The following is a 13,541-nucleotide window of genomic DNA, read 5'->3' as shown; positions in this document are numbered from 1 at the left end:
GAAGAGGGGGAGAGAGGAGGAAGAGGAGGGGGGGGGGGGCGTAGGCGGAGGCGGAGCAAGGCCAGAAGGCTCTTCGGGATCCTCAGGTTTTCTTTTTGCTCGTGTGCTGCTGCTTCTGTCCTACTGAGCGCACACACGAGGAGGGGTGGTCCGGCTTGACCCTGACCCCAAAACACGCCTCCGAGACCATCCTGATGCACATCTGCCATTTCCTGTTTCCCAGGCGACACGCAAACACACACACATGCGCGCACTCTCACATTATCTCTCGTACTCTCATGTGCAACAGCACACACGCGTGATGAAGATGAAGATGAAGATGGCACGGAGTCGGATGCTTTCATGTCGCTCAGATGACAAACACTTTCCACTCTGGTGTGTGTGTGTGTGTGAGAGACATATGGTTTTCATAACTCCCCCAAACCCTCAGCGCGCGCACACACAGACACACACACTGAGTGAACCAGGTTTTATTCCACTTCTTGCAGCCCCCTCTTCCAAAAACACACCATTCTTTTTCCTCGACGAAGCAAAAGAAGCCCCCCCCTCCTCCGCGGCCGCCCGCAAAGCCTTCCAGCCCTCCGTCCTCCCCTTCAGTCGCAGGCGAACTCTGCAGAGGCGAGCGACACAGATCAACTGCTCCCCTCATTTCTGCAAAGCAAAAGACACAATTAAGATCCGACTTGTGCAGCTTCTGCTTGTGGTTCTTCTTCTTCTTCTTCGCTTTTTCTTGATTTTTTTTGACTTTCCGATGGGGCCGCTTCGGGCCTGGCTGCTGCTGTGCCTCGTGGCCGGCGGAGGGCGCGCCGCCGCCGCCGCCGCCGAGCTGGAGGAGAAGGACGCGCTGTGCCACTCGCGCGGATGCTTGGCCGTCTTCACGCAGCGGAGAACCTTCCGGGAGGCGGGGCGCAGCTGCCGGGAGCGCGGCGGGACGCTGGCGACGCTGCACGACCGCCAGGCCGCCGACGCCGTCCACCGGCTGCTGGCGGGCGCGGAGCCGCACGGCGCTCGGGTGCGCCTGCGCCTGTGGATCGGGCTGCACCGGGCGCCGCGCCAGTGCTCCGCCGTGCGACCGCTGCGCGGATTCGTGTGGGTCACAGGTAAGATGCCAAAACTTGTCGATGAGGTAAAGCGAAAGTGTGTGTGGAATTGTTCACGAATGCATCAGTAGATTTGATTCGACGGTGTTGGATGACATCAGAGTCGAGTGGAATCGGCGACGTTCGATTGGAGCAAAATGGACTCGATGGCTTTCGATTCCATTGAACTCGATTGGAGTGTGACGTTTTAGTGGTTGGTGCTGTGACTTTGTGGTGTTTGTTGCGCCCCCCGCAGGCGACCAGGAGGGTCAGTTCACCAACTGGCTGCGCGAGGAGGCGGCGGGCGCCTGCGCGGCGCCACGATGCGTGGCCGTGACGGTGAACACGGCGGACGGCGCCCGCCGCGACACCCACGACGGCGACAACTTCAAGTGGTTGGACGGCTCGTGCGGTCTGGCGCTGGACGGCTTCGTGTGCCAGTACCCCTCCGAGGGCATGTGCCCGCCCCTGGAGGACGAGGGGCAGGGGGCGGCCGCTTACTCCACGCCGTTCCGGCTGACCAGCCGGACGCTGACCCACGTGCCGTACGGCTCGGTGGCCGCCCTCGCGTGTCCGCCCCGGCCCTCGGAGGCAGACGCCCCCGCCCCCGCCGAGCAGACGGCGCTGTGCGTGGAGAGAGACGACGGGTCGGTGGGCTGGTCCCGGGACGCGCCGCTCTGCGGGGCCCGCGCGCCGCCGCCCGACCGTGAGCGGTGCGGCACGGACCACGGGTGCCAGCAACACTGCCAGAACACGGACTCGGACTACTACTGCTACTGCTCGGAAGGATACACGCTCGCCGAGGACGGCTACAGCTGCCACCTGGACCCCTTGGACCCCACGGACCCTCCCGAGCTTTCCTCTTCTTCAGACGCCGCCGCGCCCAGCGAGCCGCCCCGCCTCAAAGCGGCGTGCGAGGCCACGGGCTGCGAGTACGACTGCGTAGAAACGTCCCGGGGGGTCCGTTGCACGTGTCCTCCGGGGTACCAAATGGGCCCGGACGGGCGTCGGTGTTCCGACGTGGACGAGTGCCGGCAGCGGCCGTGCCCGCAGGCGTGCGTCAACGTGCCCGGAACCTTTCACTGCGCGTGTCACGCCGGCTACCGAGCCGACGACGAGGGCGAGTGCGTGGACGTGGACGAGTGCGAGGACGAGGGGAGCTGCGAGGGCGCCTGCCGGAACACCGAGGGCTCCTTCGCCTGCGCCTGTCGCCACGGTTACCGGCCGTCGGGCGACGGCACGTGCCGGGACGTGGACGAGTGCGTGGGGGCGTCGCCCTGCCAGCAGCAGTGTCTCAACTACGTCGGCAGCTACCAGTGTTACTGCGACGACGGTTACGAGCTGCGAGCCGACGGACTCGGTTGCCGGCCGACGCCCGCCGACGAAGAATACTCCACTATGACCCCGGACCCCACCGACCCGGCCCACGCGCCGGATCCGGACCGCGAAGGCCCGCGCACCGCTCGGCCCGACCTTGACGTCCCCGAAACCGCCGACTCCGACGAGCGCCGGCACCGATGGGACGCCCCCTCGCGGAGGGGGTACCGGACGGAGCGGCCGCCCGCCACACGCGAGAGCGACGGCGAGGGAGGCCGCCCTGCGGCTGGAGGTCAAGAAGGCGAAGGCGAACGCGACCGCGGCAAGGTCAAACATGACAAGAGCTGGCTGCTGGTGGCGCTGTTGGTGCCGCTCTGCGTGTTCCTGGTGGTGATGTTGGCACTGGGCATCGTCTACTGCACCAGCTGCGCCGTGGACAAGAACATGCGCCTGTCGGAATGCTGCCGCTGGATCCTCCCCACGCCCAACCTCAACAGCGCCGAGCCCAAAGGACGAGCGTGACGCTGACAGGGAAACGCTCCCACGCGTGACATTGTCATGTGACACGTCTCCCGTGTGTCACACAAGCGTGATTAGGGTTCCCACCTCGTTTCCGGGCAGGACACGCCCTGCTCCGATATTACTGGCTCCAGGACACACGCCGCTGCACTACCATTGGCTGCTGTATCCCGGGCAAAAACACGCCCTACTGACGGGAGAGGAAGTTTTGGACTCAAGTGCGGCGGCGTTAATGTTTCCCGCTAAGCCTAACCCAACGCCTTCGCCCTGAACCCAAACAAATGTCTGTTTATTGTTTATTTCATGCAAACGTGACGCGTTTGGGCTGGCCATCTCGTTACATCTGCAAGGCCTGCCCTTCCCGCGACACAGGAGCCAATCGTGCCGCAGCGGGGCGTGTCCTGCCTGCCTGCAAACTCGGTGGGAATCCTAATAACGCATACTTGAGCGTGTCACGAGGTCATCGTCACGTGCGATGCGGTCACATGACAGGTCACGTAGCACGGCGAGGGGATGTGGGCACGTGACGTGTCACGGTCACGTGACGAGCTCATATATTGCATACCGCGTCACACGGTCGCGTGGTATGGTCACGTGACGCGTGACACGTCATCACAAGACCACCGCTGGGCCGACTTTGTCTGTCGCACGCCTTCTGTAAATAAAGCACTTGTGTTCCCCCCGTTTTGAAAAACAATAAAAGGACTTCAACAAACGTGTCTGGTGATAGACTAACCCCTGACGGCGCGTTCCGTCAGACGAATCGCCACGGGCGCCGTTCGAGCCGGCGCACACCGGAGCCTTCGCCGCTCGCTTCCGATCGGTTGAAAAGATGCTACATTAGCATTTGCTCTTGCAGTGATTCCCAAGCAGTGTGCCGCGGGAAATGATCAAATTTCACTTCATTGGTCAGAATATTTATTGACAAAAAAGAATGTCTCTTTGTTCTTCTATCTACGCCAGCGGCATATAACGACAGATAGAACAAATAAATGCTCTTTTATTAGATGGCACAAAGTGTATAATTGCCTTTTAGTGACATTTTTGTTTGCGATTTTTCAAATGGGAAATATGTGCCTCGGCTCAATAAAGGTTGGGAATCACCGCAATTCTGGCGACCTTGGTGTAAATGGGACACATCGTGGAAACTTACAGGTTGCTTACAAATGAGCTATGAACATGATTTCTATCCGCACGCTACTGTCTCCTAAACAAGTGTAGCTAGCACTAGCACTGCGCTAAAGAATCACTGAGTTGAATGCAAATCAAACCGACAATGACGTCACAAACATATGAGGATGACACCGGTAGCTATGCATTTAGGAGTAACCCTTCACAGGTCAATACAATCATGTTTTGCTTTTTTTCCCCAAATATTCTGTATTGGTAGTACGCGCTTTGGCGTTGACAACGAAACAAAAAAAGGAAAGCTCATAAATGTCGGTTGAAAATGAGCAAGTTCCTACTGAATTTCAACGTCGCCTTCGATGGGAACGTCGACCTCGCCAACATGGCCGCCACGTAGTCACGTCGGTTAGCTGCGCTGCTACGTTGCGCTGGCGTCAGCTCGTGTTCATATCGGCGCTGGAGCTCGTCCCAGCATCCTTTGCGGCTTCAAATGAAACGAAGCTCCGCAACCAAAACGTTCAGCAAAGCGGAAGCTAGCTCATCATTTTGCCACCTCGGTGGTCACGTGGGGATGTAGCTCAGTGGTAGAGCGCATGCTTCGCATGTATGAGGTCCCGGGTTCAATCCCCGGCATCTCCATTTTGTAGCAGCATCACCATTACGACATTGTTCACAATGGTTTTCAAATGAATCATTATGTAATTACATAACGATGAATTATAATACAGCCAATGCGTATAGTCTATGGAACGTCTCGTCCCATGCGCAACATCGGTGCAAAATAGTTCTCCTGCACATTGAAAGCAGCTAAATACATTAGAATAACCAAACGGAAATGCGCTGATAATATAGTCACATACAGTCACACAACAGCAAATTGAGAGGCATAAATATGGATAATAATATAAATGTCTAGGACAGTTGAATGGATAATATTCACTGCACATATAGAAACTACTTATAACATTATCAAGTATACAATGTCCACTAAGTGTTTATCTCGCTTGCAAGTGTTTTTTTTTTTTTTAATTAGTGAAAAAACTGGTTCCACTGGGGCTCGAACCCAGGACCTTCTGCGTGTAAAGCAGACGTGATAACCGCTACACTATGGAACCGACAGTGTACTCTTGCGTTCCCATGACGATACATATGAACGCACTTTGACAACGTGACCAGTTGTGTGACGTCACCGCGCAGACGCAGTGTTCCATTTCTGTTACCTTCTTGTAACTTTTTGCGTTTTTATAATAATCGACACGAGAAACAAAAAGTACGCTTGGTTCCACTGGGGCTCGAACCCAGGACCTTCTGCGTGTAAAGCAGACGTGATAACCGCTACACTATGGAACCGTCAGTGAAGGTGTACGGATATATAGATATATGGAGAGGTAACGGAGCACAATGGTGGTGGTGCCCGAGACCAAAACCAAAAGGCCATTTCACCCGGATATCCGTTCCTCTGCCGTGCCGCCGTCATGCAGGTCACGTGTGTCTTTTGTTGCTTTCCTTCTTGCGGTTTGATCCAATGGATATTCATCGCTATTACTATTTGTACCACTATACGACCAAGCGTTTGTTTTGTAACATCGGCTTTATTTTGTTTGATTTGATTCATGTAGGAATGGTTTTGTTCATGCACAGAACCAAGATGAATTTCAAGCTTTATTGTGTGTTTTGTGGCTTGACAACACTGAAAGAAACGACCTCCTCAATGTCCTTCTGCGCAATGCCGCTACGACGACTAAATCAAGTACTCCATTCAACTTTGGATGCGATACTTTTGCACGGGCTCTCCACGTCCTTTTCCGATGACCTCGCAGGCGTCTTCAACGTTGCGCCGGCCGTCCTAGATGTTCCCCTCGCGTCCCGGATCCACCACCAGAACTTTACACTCCCGCTTGGCGATCTTGTCCAGCGACAGAAGGCTTTTGTCCTGCGGGGGCAAGTAGAGCGGCCGGCCCACCGGGGAGCCCACCGGGGGCGTGATGGCGCGCCGCTCCATGGCGCTGCCCGTCCTGAGCCGCGCGCACGTATGAGCGACGGCCGGTCGACGAGCGAGTACAGTGAAGCCCCGCGATATCGCGGTTCGTCGTTTGCGGCACGGCTTTGTCGCGCATTTTGAAATAATCCTTTTTTAGAAGTAGCGAAGGATTATGGGAAAATCCCCCCAAACTGGCGGCGGACGTATCCGGAATATATCCCCCACGATAAACGGGGGTTCACTGTACAGTGCATTTTTTCTTTCAAAGTTCTCACCTCATGATGTGCGAGCGAGACGGCTGCTGGTGGGAGAAGGACTGGGAGCGACCCAAACTGGCCTGGTGGCGGTCCAGCAGGTCTCGCATCGCCGGGCTGGACGGGCTGTTCTTTCCTGAGCGGATGCACATCGGCAGTCGGGTAACTTTATTGAGCAGACGGCGACGGGCCGCGTTCGAGCGGAAGCGCAGCAACGCGTCGACTTCGTGTCTCCCTGACGTCTAATAAATGTCGCTCTAACTTCGACTTAACAAAAACGAGGTAGGAGCTCACATTTCCACAACGTTAACCAAACGTTCACGCAACGTCTGTTTAACATGCGCCTAACGTCTACGTTAACGCCTACTTGACGTTTACCTCACGTCCACTTCACATCTGATTAACGTCAACTTTTCGGCGACCTGGAATGACCTAACTTCCACTTCATATCTGCGAAACATCGGCCTAACATTTCCACCCCGTCCAGCGAGTTCACGTCTCGCGACGTGCGCTTACGTGAGAGCGGCCTGGCGTCGGGCGGCGGGTTGGACACGGACGCCGTGAACTGGAGCTTGAGCTTCATGTGCTGACTCAGCTGAGGAGACAAGGAGGTCCGGATCATCCGTCCGTCCGTCCATCCGGCCGTTTTCTAGAGCGGAGCGGCTACTCCGCCGCTCTTCTCGTCGTTAGCGAGGACACGCTTTGCATTACGGAAGCCGCTAAAATCAACGATGTCCGCGGTCGGTACCTCGTATAGTCCCGGACGGAGGATCTGGAAGGCCACGCTGAAGGTCAGCGTGCAGCCTTTGCGACATTGGCCCAAATTGCTGAGGGGGGTGCGGCACACCACCGCAGAGAGCGCGGCGTCCTCGCTCTGACCGCGTCCTGACAAAACACACAAATAGACTTGAGAAAAATAAACAAACAGTCATGACATAACGAAACAGTGTGGGCAAATCAAGTGTTTTGGACAGACTTTTTGCTTCGATTGAGTGAACATTGTGCCGCTCCCTCTGGTGTGTGTGCCTCGGCCACCTGGGGGCAGTATAACACTGACATACAGACAAACGGTGGACCCCACATACTTTGCAGATTTTGGGTCATTTTTTTCCCCTTTGTCTTGGTCTTTCTTTGGGGCGGGGGGGGGGCAACAACCCCCCCCCCCCCAAAACACCTATCTCTACTCATTCAAAAATATTTTGGGGTTACAAAAAGAAATTCAACGCAATGCTAATGTTTGTCAATTAGCCCCCCGATTTTCCCGATTGGCGGTCCAACGGGGTCCATCGCAGTGCACATGGAGACGTCATCTTTGCAGATGATAAAGAATAGATGCCTGGCTGTGAGGATTGTTACATTATCTGTCGTGAAGTTTGCACGCAGCGCGCTAGAGGATCGCAACGAGCTCAAACGTTGTTCTGCGTGGATCCAAATAAAACAGCACGTCTGTCCCTTGCCATCTGCGTGTCAAGACCAATCCACTTCACAATGTCCGTCCGTATGTCTTACTCCACCGTTTGCGCTTAAATATACGTCGCTAACAATCGGGGAAGTCGTCAGTCGAGGTAGCGCCGTATTGGGGTTTGTTTCCGCACGCAACCACTAGAGGACGCCGCAAAAGCCAAACCCACCCTCGGGTGTCCAGACGAGCCGCACGGAGAGGAAGTCCTGCAGGTTGTTGAGCAACACGTATTTGACCTTGAAGTGCTCCTTGACCTTGACGGCGCCGGGGCAGCTGGCCGTCATCACGAACCTCGGCCGGTCCAGACGGACGCTCGGCAACCTGGCAGACGTACAGTGGGGGGAAGTGACCAAGCGCGAATGCTTTGCGGCGGTCCTCGACGACCTTTTTCAGGTCTCTGTACTCGACTTGAGCATTTATTACTCCGCGCGAACGGGCGCTGACTCCGAGTGGGATTCGAGCGGCTCATCCAATCACAACGTTTGGACTCGAGCGCGCTCTCCCGCCTCGGCCTCGGGAGCCGCGTGGCGGCGCTCCTACCTGTAGTGGGTGTAGATGCAGTTGGTGAACGGCATCTTGGGAGTCGACCACTGCAGCGCGGCAACCAGCGGAACCTCCATGCCCTGAGCGAAAGGACACAAGAGGTGCCAGCGGGTCACATGGCGTGTGTGCGAGGCACAACTAAGTCCGGAGTCTTAACCTTCAGCTTTCAATGTCGACCGTTCGACCTTCAAACAAGTCGAGCGTGTACTCGGGTTAAGCAAGCGGAGTCCAGTCGCCTCGCTGCCGTGCCGCAACCCACGTCGGCACGCTCGCTATCCGTACCTGCGTTAGTTGGCTGGACTACTTTGAGTTTTTGCGCGACCCCAAAGCGGTCTCCGGAATGTCTGCGACTTTATTGTTTGCTCAATTAAACGCCTAACCCGCAGGAAGCGGCGTTCGTGCTAGCGGTGAGCTAAAGTGTCACATTAACGTAGCTCACCTGTGGCCGCGGTTGATTTTGCAACTTCACCCCAGAGGCCGCTCCGCCGACCTTTTCGGGGAGCGGCGTCGATTGGGACGCGGCGGTGCGGTTGAGGGCTTCGTGTGCGCGACGCGTGCTTCTGTAGCTAGCTGCCCCGTGCGGTGTGCGAAGTGGCTCGAGATGACGTACGTTGGCAATTGGCATTTAAGTTGAAAATCCAAAAGAATTGAACATCGGCTTCGCAACAGCGCAACGAGCTCAACGCGCGCGACGCCATTCGTCCCAAACGCACCTCGTTGGACTCATCCTGCGGCATGTCGTTGAGGTGCAGCCGGAACAGGAAGTCGTGCTCCTCCAGGGCCCCGAGCGTGCTGGGAAGGCGGCACGCCACGCTGTCCACCTTGCAGAAAGACGCCATGCCCACCTCGCCCGAACGGTGGCTGCGGCGGGTCGCGCGGCCGTTAACGCCGCACGTCTCCGACTTTTCGGAGCCCCTCGTGATCGTCCGGGGGCTCCCGCTTTGAGACTTTCGAGTCGTTACGAGAGCCGAGAGCATACGCACCAAACGTTGTCCACCAGCAGCACGGAGCCGTCGGGCATCACGGGAAGGTAAGAGGCGTTGAGGTCCGGCAGAATGCGAACGTCCCTCACGCTCACCTCCTCCTGGGACGACTTGTTCAGCACTGAGCGGGAGCAGAAGAGCAAAGTCACTTCGGCGGCAGCCCGACGTGCCGGCGTGGCGGCGCGCTATACCTTTCAGCACGGCCAGGTGGCGCCCCGAGACGCTCATCAGCTTGCAGCGCACGGCGGGAGGCGGCAGGACGGTCAAGGTGGTGCTCACTGGGCGGAGACAAGCGCGGACACGCGTGAGGAACGCGACGACTCGCGCTGGCCGACGGAACGTAAACCGCGCTGGCGAGGGTGCACCGCGTTTCCAATTCTTTTGTCCCCTGCGAACCTGCTCGTAACCTTTCGGGACGGAATTAATGGAGGTCCGGTGCTGCGGTTCCGTCGGGTGGCAAGGAGATCCAGTACCTGGGGATCGACGGGCGTATCGGTGCGGCCTCGGCAGTGACGCGGACTCGGTATGGCGGTCGATCTCCCTGTCCTACCCTCGCCGAAGGTCACGGGCTGGGGGTCGCGGCCCGAAGAACACGCTAGCGGATACGCTCAAATGAACGCACCGCTTCCCTTTTGACGCCGTACGGCCGCACGCCGCCGTCCGCGTGGTCACCCGCTGGCGCTGACCACTGTCAAGTGAACTTCTTTCACGCAGACACAAATTCGCCGCTCCGCGTTTCTCTCCTCGGCGCTCTGCTCTCCGCGCCAGCACTTTTGCTAACCTCGAGTCTGCGCTACTTTGGGGCTTTTCGATTCTCTGCCCCCGAACGGCTGGAAAACGCTACAACAAATCCGAAAAGTCACCTCATTCATCTGCGTACCATCGTTTCAAAAGGTAGCGAGCGATTGCCGCACCTGTCTTTGGACTGTTATGCTAACCTTTCATTGGTCGTATGCTATGCTTTATGTCGGAGCTACAGGAAATGGTAGCGTTTGTCGAGCATTTCTTTGTGTTTGCTTTGTTTCACTCTGCTGTGAATCTGTTCTCCGTCGCCTCGCCCGGATGCGTCGAGGTTAACCAAACGAGCACAAATGTGGCGAAGACGCCAACCTTGAGCCTTGAAGGTGTTCAGGTCGTGTCTGAAGGTGAGCGACGGCTCTCGCTGCTGCAGGACGCTCAGGTAGCCCGAGTCCCGCACCTCCACTGGCTCCGCCTCCTCCTTCCACACCGTGACCATCACCTGAGAAGCACACGCGGGACGTTGGAAGACAAACCCGATTGGCGAAGAGAATGCCTCCGACGGATACTTGAAGACAAAGCGACTTCCGCACACGTACTAGCGAAGGCGGTCAAAGATTGTCAGACGTCCGACAGACGGACTGGAATGGCTTCTGAAAACATCGCGCCGAGTTATGCGGTATTGAATGCCGATGTGAAATCGTAGCACGCGTGAAGCTGAGGGCGTCTCTGACCGGTTGCGAGTTGTCCGCTCACGTCTCCGCGAGAACCGAGCAGGTCGCTGGAGATCGGAGTCGATCGAAGTCGCTCGACTCGTCGTCGTCCATCTTGGTGCGCTCGTTTCCTTCTGGCGTTTTCTTTCCTCGTTTGGCACCCGTGTGAGCCCGCAGTCTCCGTTGATCTTGTTTTGTCGCGCTTGCTGAACTCGTGTCATTTCGATCTCCTTCTCCCGATTTTTGTCTATCGCCCGTCGCGAAGCTGTCTATTTCAACATTTTTGCCCCGGCGGCTTTCCGTTGTTTGCGCCGACGCTACGGCGTTCCCTCCGTTTCAGTCAAACCGTTTGTTCTCGCTCTTACGCGCTCGGCGTATTGGCCTCGTACCGAAGGTCGCGCGAAGACGAGCGAGGACCGGACATTGGACACCGGACGTGGCTGCGCACGGACAGAAACGAAATGATGAAATGCGGACAACGTGAGGAGCCACCTTGACTTTGACGGTGCCGACGGGCAGCTTGTCCAAGGAGACGGTGAGGGGGAAGATGACCTCGTCTGCCAGAACCACGGGCTCGTCCAGAGGAGACTGCGCGGGGCGGAAGACAAAGACAGACAAGCGCTCAGACGTTCCTCACGTCACCGTGGCGTGGACTTCTCGCACATTCTCCACCGACCTGGACCGGCGCCCTGCGGAACTCCCGGCCGGCCGGGCCGCGCGAGTTGCGGATGAGCAGCGGCTCGCAGTCCCGGAAGGTCCGACATCGCGAGTCCACCCTGCTGCCCAGCGCCGCGACGGCCGCCTCCGCCGCCGCCACGTAGTCGTCGTCGTCGTCGTCGTCGTCGCCGTCGCCGTCGCCGCCGTAGTCGCGCTGGCGCCGGCCGGCCCGGCGGCGCCCGCCCTCGCCCGGGCTCACGCTGGCCACCGCGCGCAGCGAGCCGGCCAGCTCGCGCCAGGCCCGACCGCTGCACGACTCGCTCCCGAATCCCGCCGACGCATCGCCCCCTGTTGGAACGGGCGGCCACGTTACGCCGCCATCCGCGCCGGCCGGGACTTGAATTTGTCCTGCGACCCAGCTCGTAAGGAGTCCATTTACTCCTACGTACCCCCGCCCCCCTTTTTATAATGATTGCTATTGTTCAACCCCAAAAATGCTTATTAGTGGTTTATCCCCGCTTATTGTTGAATGAAATGAAAATGGGCTTCAGTTATTTGCGGAGGTTTTGCTATTCCCGAGCCGAGCCTCGGCTGACCAGTTCTGCGGAGTGGGCGCTCAATGACGGACGCTCTCGACGGCGCATTTGGCGTTTCCACCTCAGCATTCTACACGACCACGGAACGTGTCCTGTTTCTGAACAAGCGAGCACGCGCATTCCAAGACTCGGATAACCTTTCCTAAATTTAGAGTTGACAAACCCCCCCTCGACAACTAGGTACGCGGGACCAGCTTTGGGATTTCTCGAAATTGTAAATGTGTGAATGTGAGCGCGAATGCTCGTTTGTTTGTCTGTGCCCTGCGATTGGCTGGCGGCCGCTTGAGGGCGCACACCCCGCCCCTCGCCCGAAGATAGCTGGGATGGGCGCCGGCACGCCCGCGACCCGCGCGAGGAGAAGCGCTCCGGAAACGGGACGGGTTCGGAAGATTACAATTTCCATATGAAAACCACTTCGGCAAGGGTTTGTTCCGTGTCGACTCCCTTTTTGTTTGTTTTGCGGAAGATGACGTGCAGCAGCGATGGCCATTTTCTCGCCTCATTTGCTGTGTTGGAGCCTTTTGCGTTAGTTTCCATTTGCGCATCGTATTCGTTGACTAAAATGCTGATGATGAGCTTTATCTTTCGAACGAGGCGTCACGAAAGGATTTGTCAGCCACCGCTGCGGTCGGCTTACCGGGGCCCGGCTCGGTCGGCGTCGCCCTGCCGGCGTCCCTGCAGCGCAGCACCAGGAGGAAGCGGACCGTCTCTCCGAGGTAGAGGTGGCTCCGGCGCGGTAGGGTTCGGTACCGGGCCGGCTCGGACAGGTCCGTGATGGGCACCGCCGGGAAATACATGAAATACTCGCACTGAGACTCCATCATCTGCACCATGGCGACGGGTGGAGGAGGAACAATGGCACACGCGCACGTCCCACGGATGCTTCGGGGCGCCATCTAGTGGAGGAGACGTGCACGCTGCAAGAGTTCGAATGTTTGGAATCCATCCGAACGACAAGAATCGCCACGGAGTCAGGAGTGAGTGAACGATTCCCGACGCGAACACGTTTGGAGAAAGCAGCGTTGGATTCTTCAGCACAATAGTTTCTTCTTTCCCAGCAAAGTCACACAAAGACTTATCGGAAGCGTTGACAAATTCAACCCTGTCGAGGGGCTTTCTGCACAATGCTCATCATGTCAAATGGAAGAAGAATGGGTGGATCATTCGATTCGATCAACGTCCCGGTCCTATTTTCCTCTTGACTAATTACAATACACTAATTGATACAAAAGAACAATTGTTTCAACAGGGTTGGCGTATGCTGGAAAAGCTTCGAGGCAAATTCGATAGGTACTAACGATGCCGAGCGATGTCACGTGAGCCAAATAAGGTCTTTGCCTGATTGAAACAACAACAACAACTGATTTAATAACTCACTCGAGCTGATCAGGGAAAATCAAAAGGCCGTGAAAACCTCGCACATTCTACAGAAGGTCAAACAAAAACAGCCATAGACACTTTTATGACGTAATGGATTTTTTTTTTTTGTCCCTTTTCTCACTTGAGAAGGATCGTTTTTTTTTTGGTCTCTGGTACATTTCTATCTTGATGTTATAATAGTTGATGTTTAT

General features: G+C 56.8%; 2 protein-coding genes and 3 non-coding genes across 9 annotated transcripts; 2 read left to right on the top strand and 3 right to left on the bottom strand.

Annotated features, from left to right (window-relative positions):
• The first annotated feature begins 45 nt into the window (after window positions 1–45).
• On the top strand, window positions 46–3,630 carry LOC133467713 (endosialin-like). Its single transcript, XM_061752891.1, has 2 exons — window positions 46–1,100; window positions 1,336–3,630. The coding sequence occupies exons 1-2, from the start codon at window positions 245–247 to the stop codon at window positions 2,916–2,918; spliced, it is 2,439 nt and encodes an 812-aa protein (XP_061608875.1). The 5' UTR covers window positions 46–244; the 3' UTR covers window positions 2,919–3,630.
• A 980-nt stretch (window positions 3,631–4,610) lies between these two features.
• trnaa-cgc (transfer RNA alanine (anticodon CGC)) lies at window positions 4,611–4,682 on the top strand. Its single transcript has one exon. It is a non-coding gene; the product is annotated as a tRNA-Ala (tRNA).
• A 403-nt stretch (window positions 4,683–5,085) lies between these two features.
• On the bottom strand, window positions 5,086–5,158 carry trnav-uac (transfer RNA valine (anticodon UAC)). Its single transcript has one exon. It is a non-coding gene; the product is annotated as a tRNA-Val (tRNA).
• A 162-nt stretch (window positions 5,159–5,320) lies between these two features.
• Window positions 5,321–5,393, bottom strand: trnav-uac (transfer RNA valine (anticodon UAC)). The gene has a single exon. It is a non-coding gene; the product is annotated as a tRNA-Val (tRNA).
• A 299-nt stretch (window positions 5,394–5,692) lies between these two features.
• LOC133467519 (trafficking protein particle complex subunit 14-like) lies at window positions 5,693–12,841 on the bottom strand. Of its 5 annotated transcripts, none has more exons than XM_061752465.1 (13): window positions 12,608–12,841; window positions 11,394–11,722; window positions 11,210–11,305; window positions 10,377–10,506; window positions 9,458–9,544; window positions 9,267–9,387; window positions 8,997–9,144; window positions 8,281–8,363; window positions 7,910–8,061; window positions 7,027–7,163; window positions 6,795–6,873; window positions 6,300–6,414; window positions 5,693–6,058 (listed from the first exon to the last, which is right to left on the bottom strand). In XM_061752465.1, the coding sequence occupies exons 1-13, from the start codon at window positions 12,801–12,803 to the stop codon at window positions 5,890–5,892; spliced, it is 1,842 nt and encodes a 613-aa protein (XP_061608449.1). In that variant the 5' UTR covers window positions 12,804–12,841; the 3' UTR covers window positions 5,693–5,889. The 5 variants fall into 5 exon arrangements, with proteins under 5 accessions (XP_061608449.1, XP_061608448.1, XP_061608447.1 ...); XM_061752464.1 differs by having other exon boundaries at window positions 5,693–5,976; XM_061752463.1 differs by having other exon boundaries at window positions 8,997–9,544.
• Window positions 12,842–13,541: the final 700 nt, after the last annotated feature.

Source organism: Phyllopteryx taeniolatus, chromosome 17 (genome assembly GCF_024500385.1).
Source record: "Phyllopteryx taeniolatus isolate TA_2022b chromosome 17, UOR_Ptae_1.2, whole genome shotgun sequence".
Taxonomy (NCBI): Eukaryota; Metazoa; Chordata; class Actinopteri; order Syngnathiformes; family Syngnathidae; genus Phyllopteryx; species Phyllopteryx taeniolatus.
Note: the sequence above shows the minus strand (reverse complement) of the source record. Positions and strands in the feature narration are given on the sequence as shown.

Excerpts from the sequence above, each read along its gene's own strand:
- LOC133467519 (XM_061752462.1), bottom strand. The coding sequence starts at position 12,803 with ATGGTGCAGATGATGGAGTCTCAGTGCGAGTATTTCATGTATTTCCCG. Across the intron at positions 11,723-12,607 it reads GCCGACCGAGCCGGGCCCCG|GGGGCGATGCGTCGGCGGGA; the intron begins GTAAGCCGACCG and ends CCGTTCCAACAG. Across the intron at positions 8,062-8,280 it reads TGCATCTACACCCACTACAG|GTTGCCGAGCGTCCGTCTGG; the intron begins GTAGGAGCGCCG and ends TACGTCTGCCAG.
- LOC133467713 (XM_061752891.1), top strand. The coding sequence starts at position 245 with ATGCGCGCACTCTCACATTATCTCTCGTACTCTCATGTGCAACAGCAC. Across the intron at positions 1,101-1,335 it reads CGGATTCGTGTGGGTCACAG|GCGACCAGGAGGGTCAGTTC; the intron begins GTAAGATGCCAA and ends CGCCCCCCGCAG.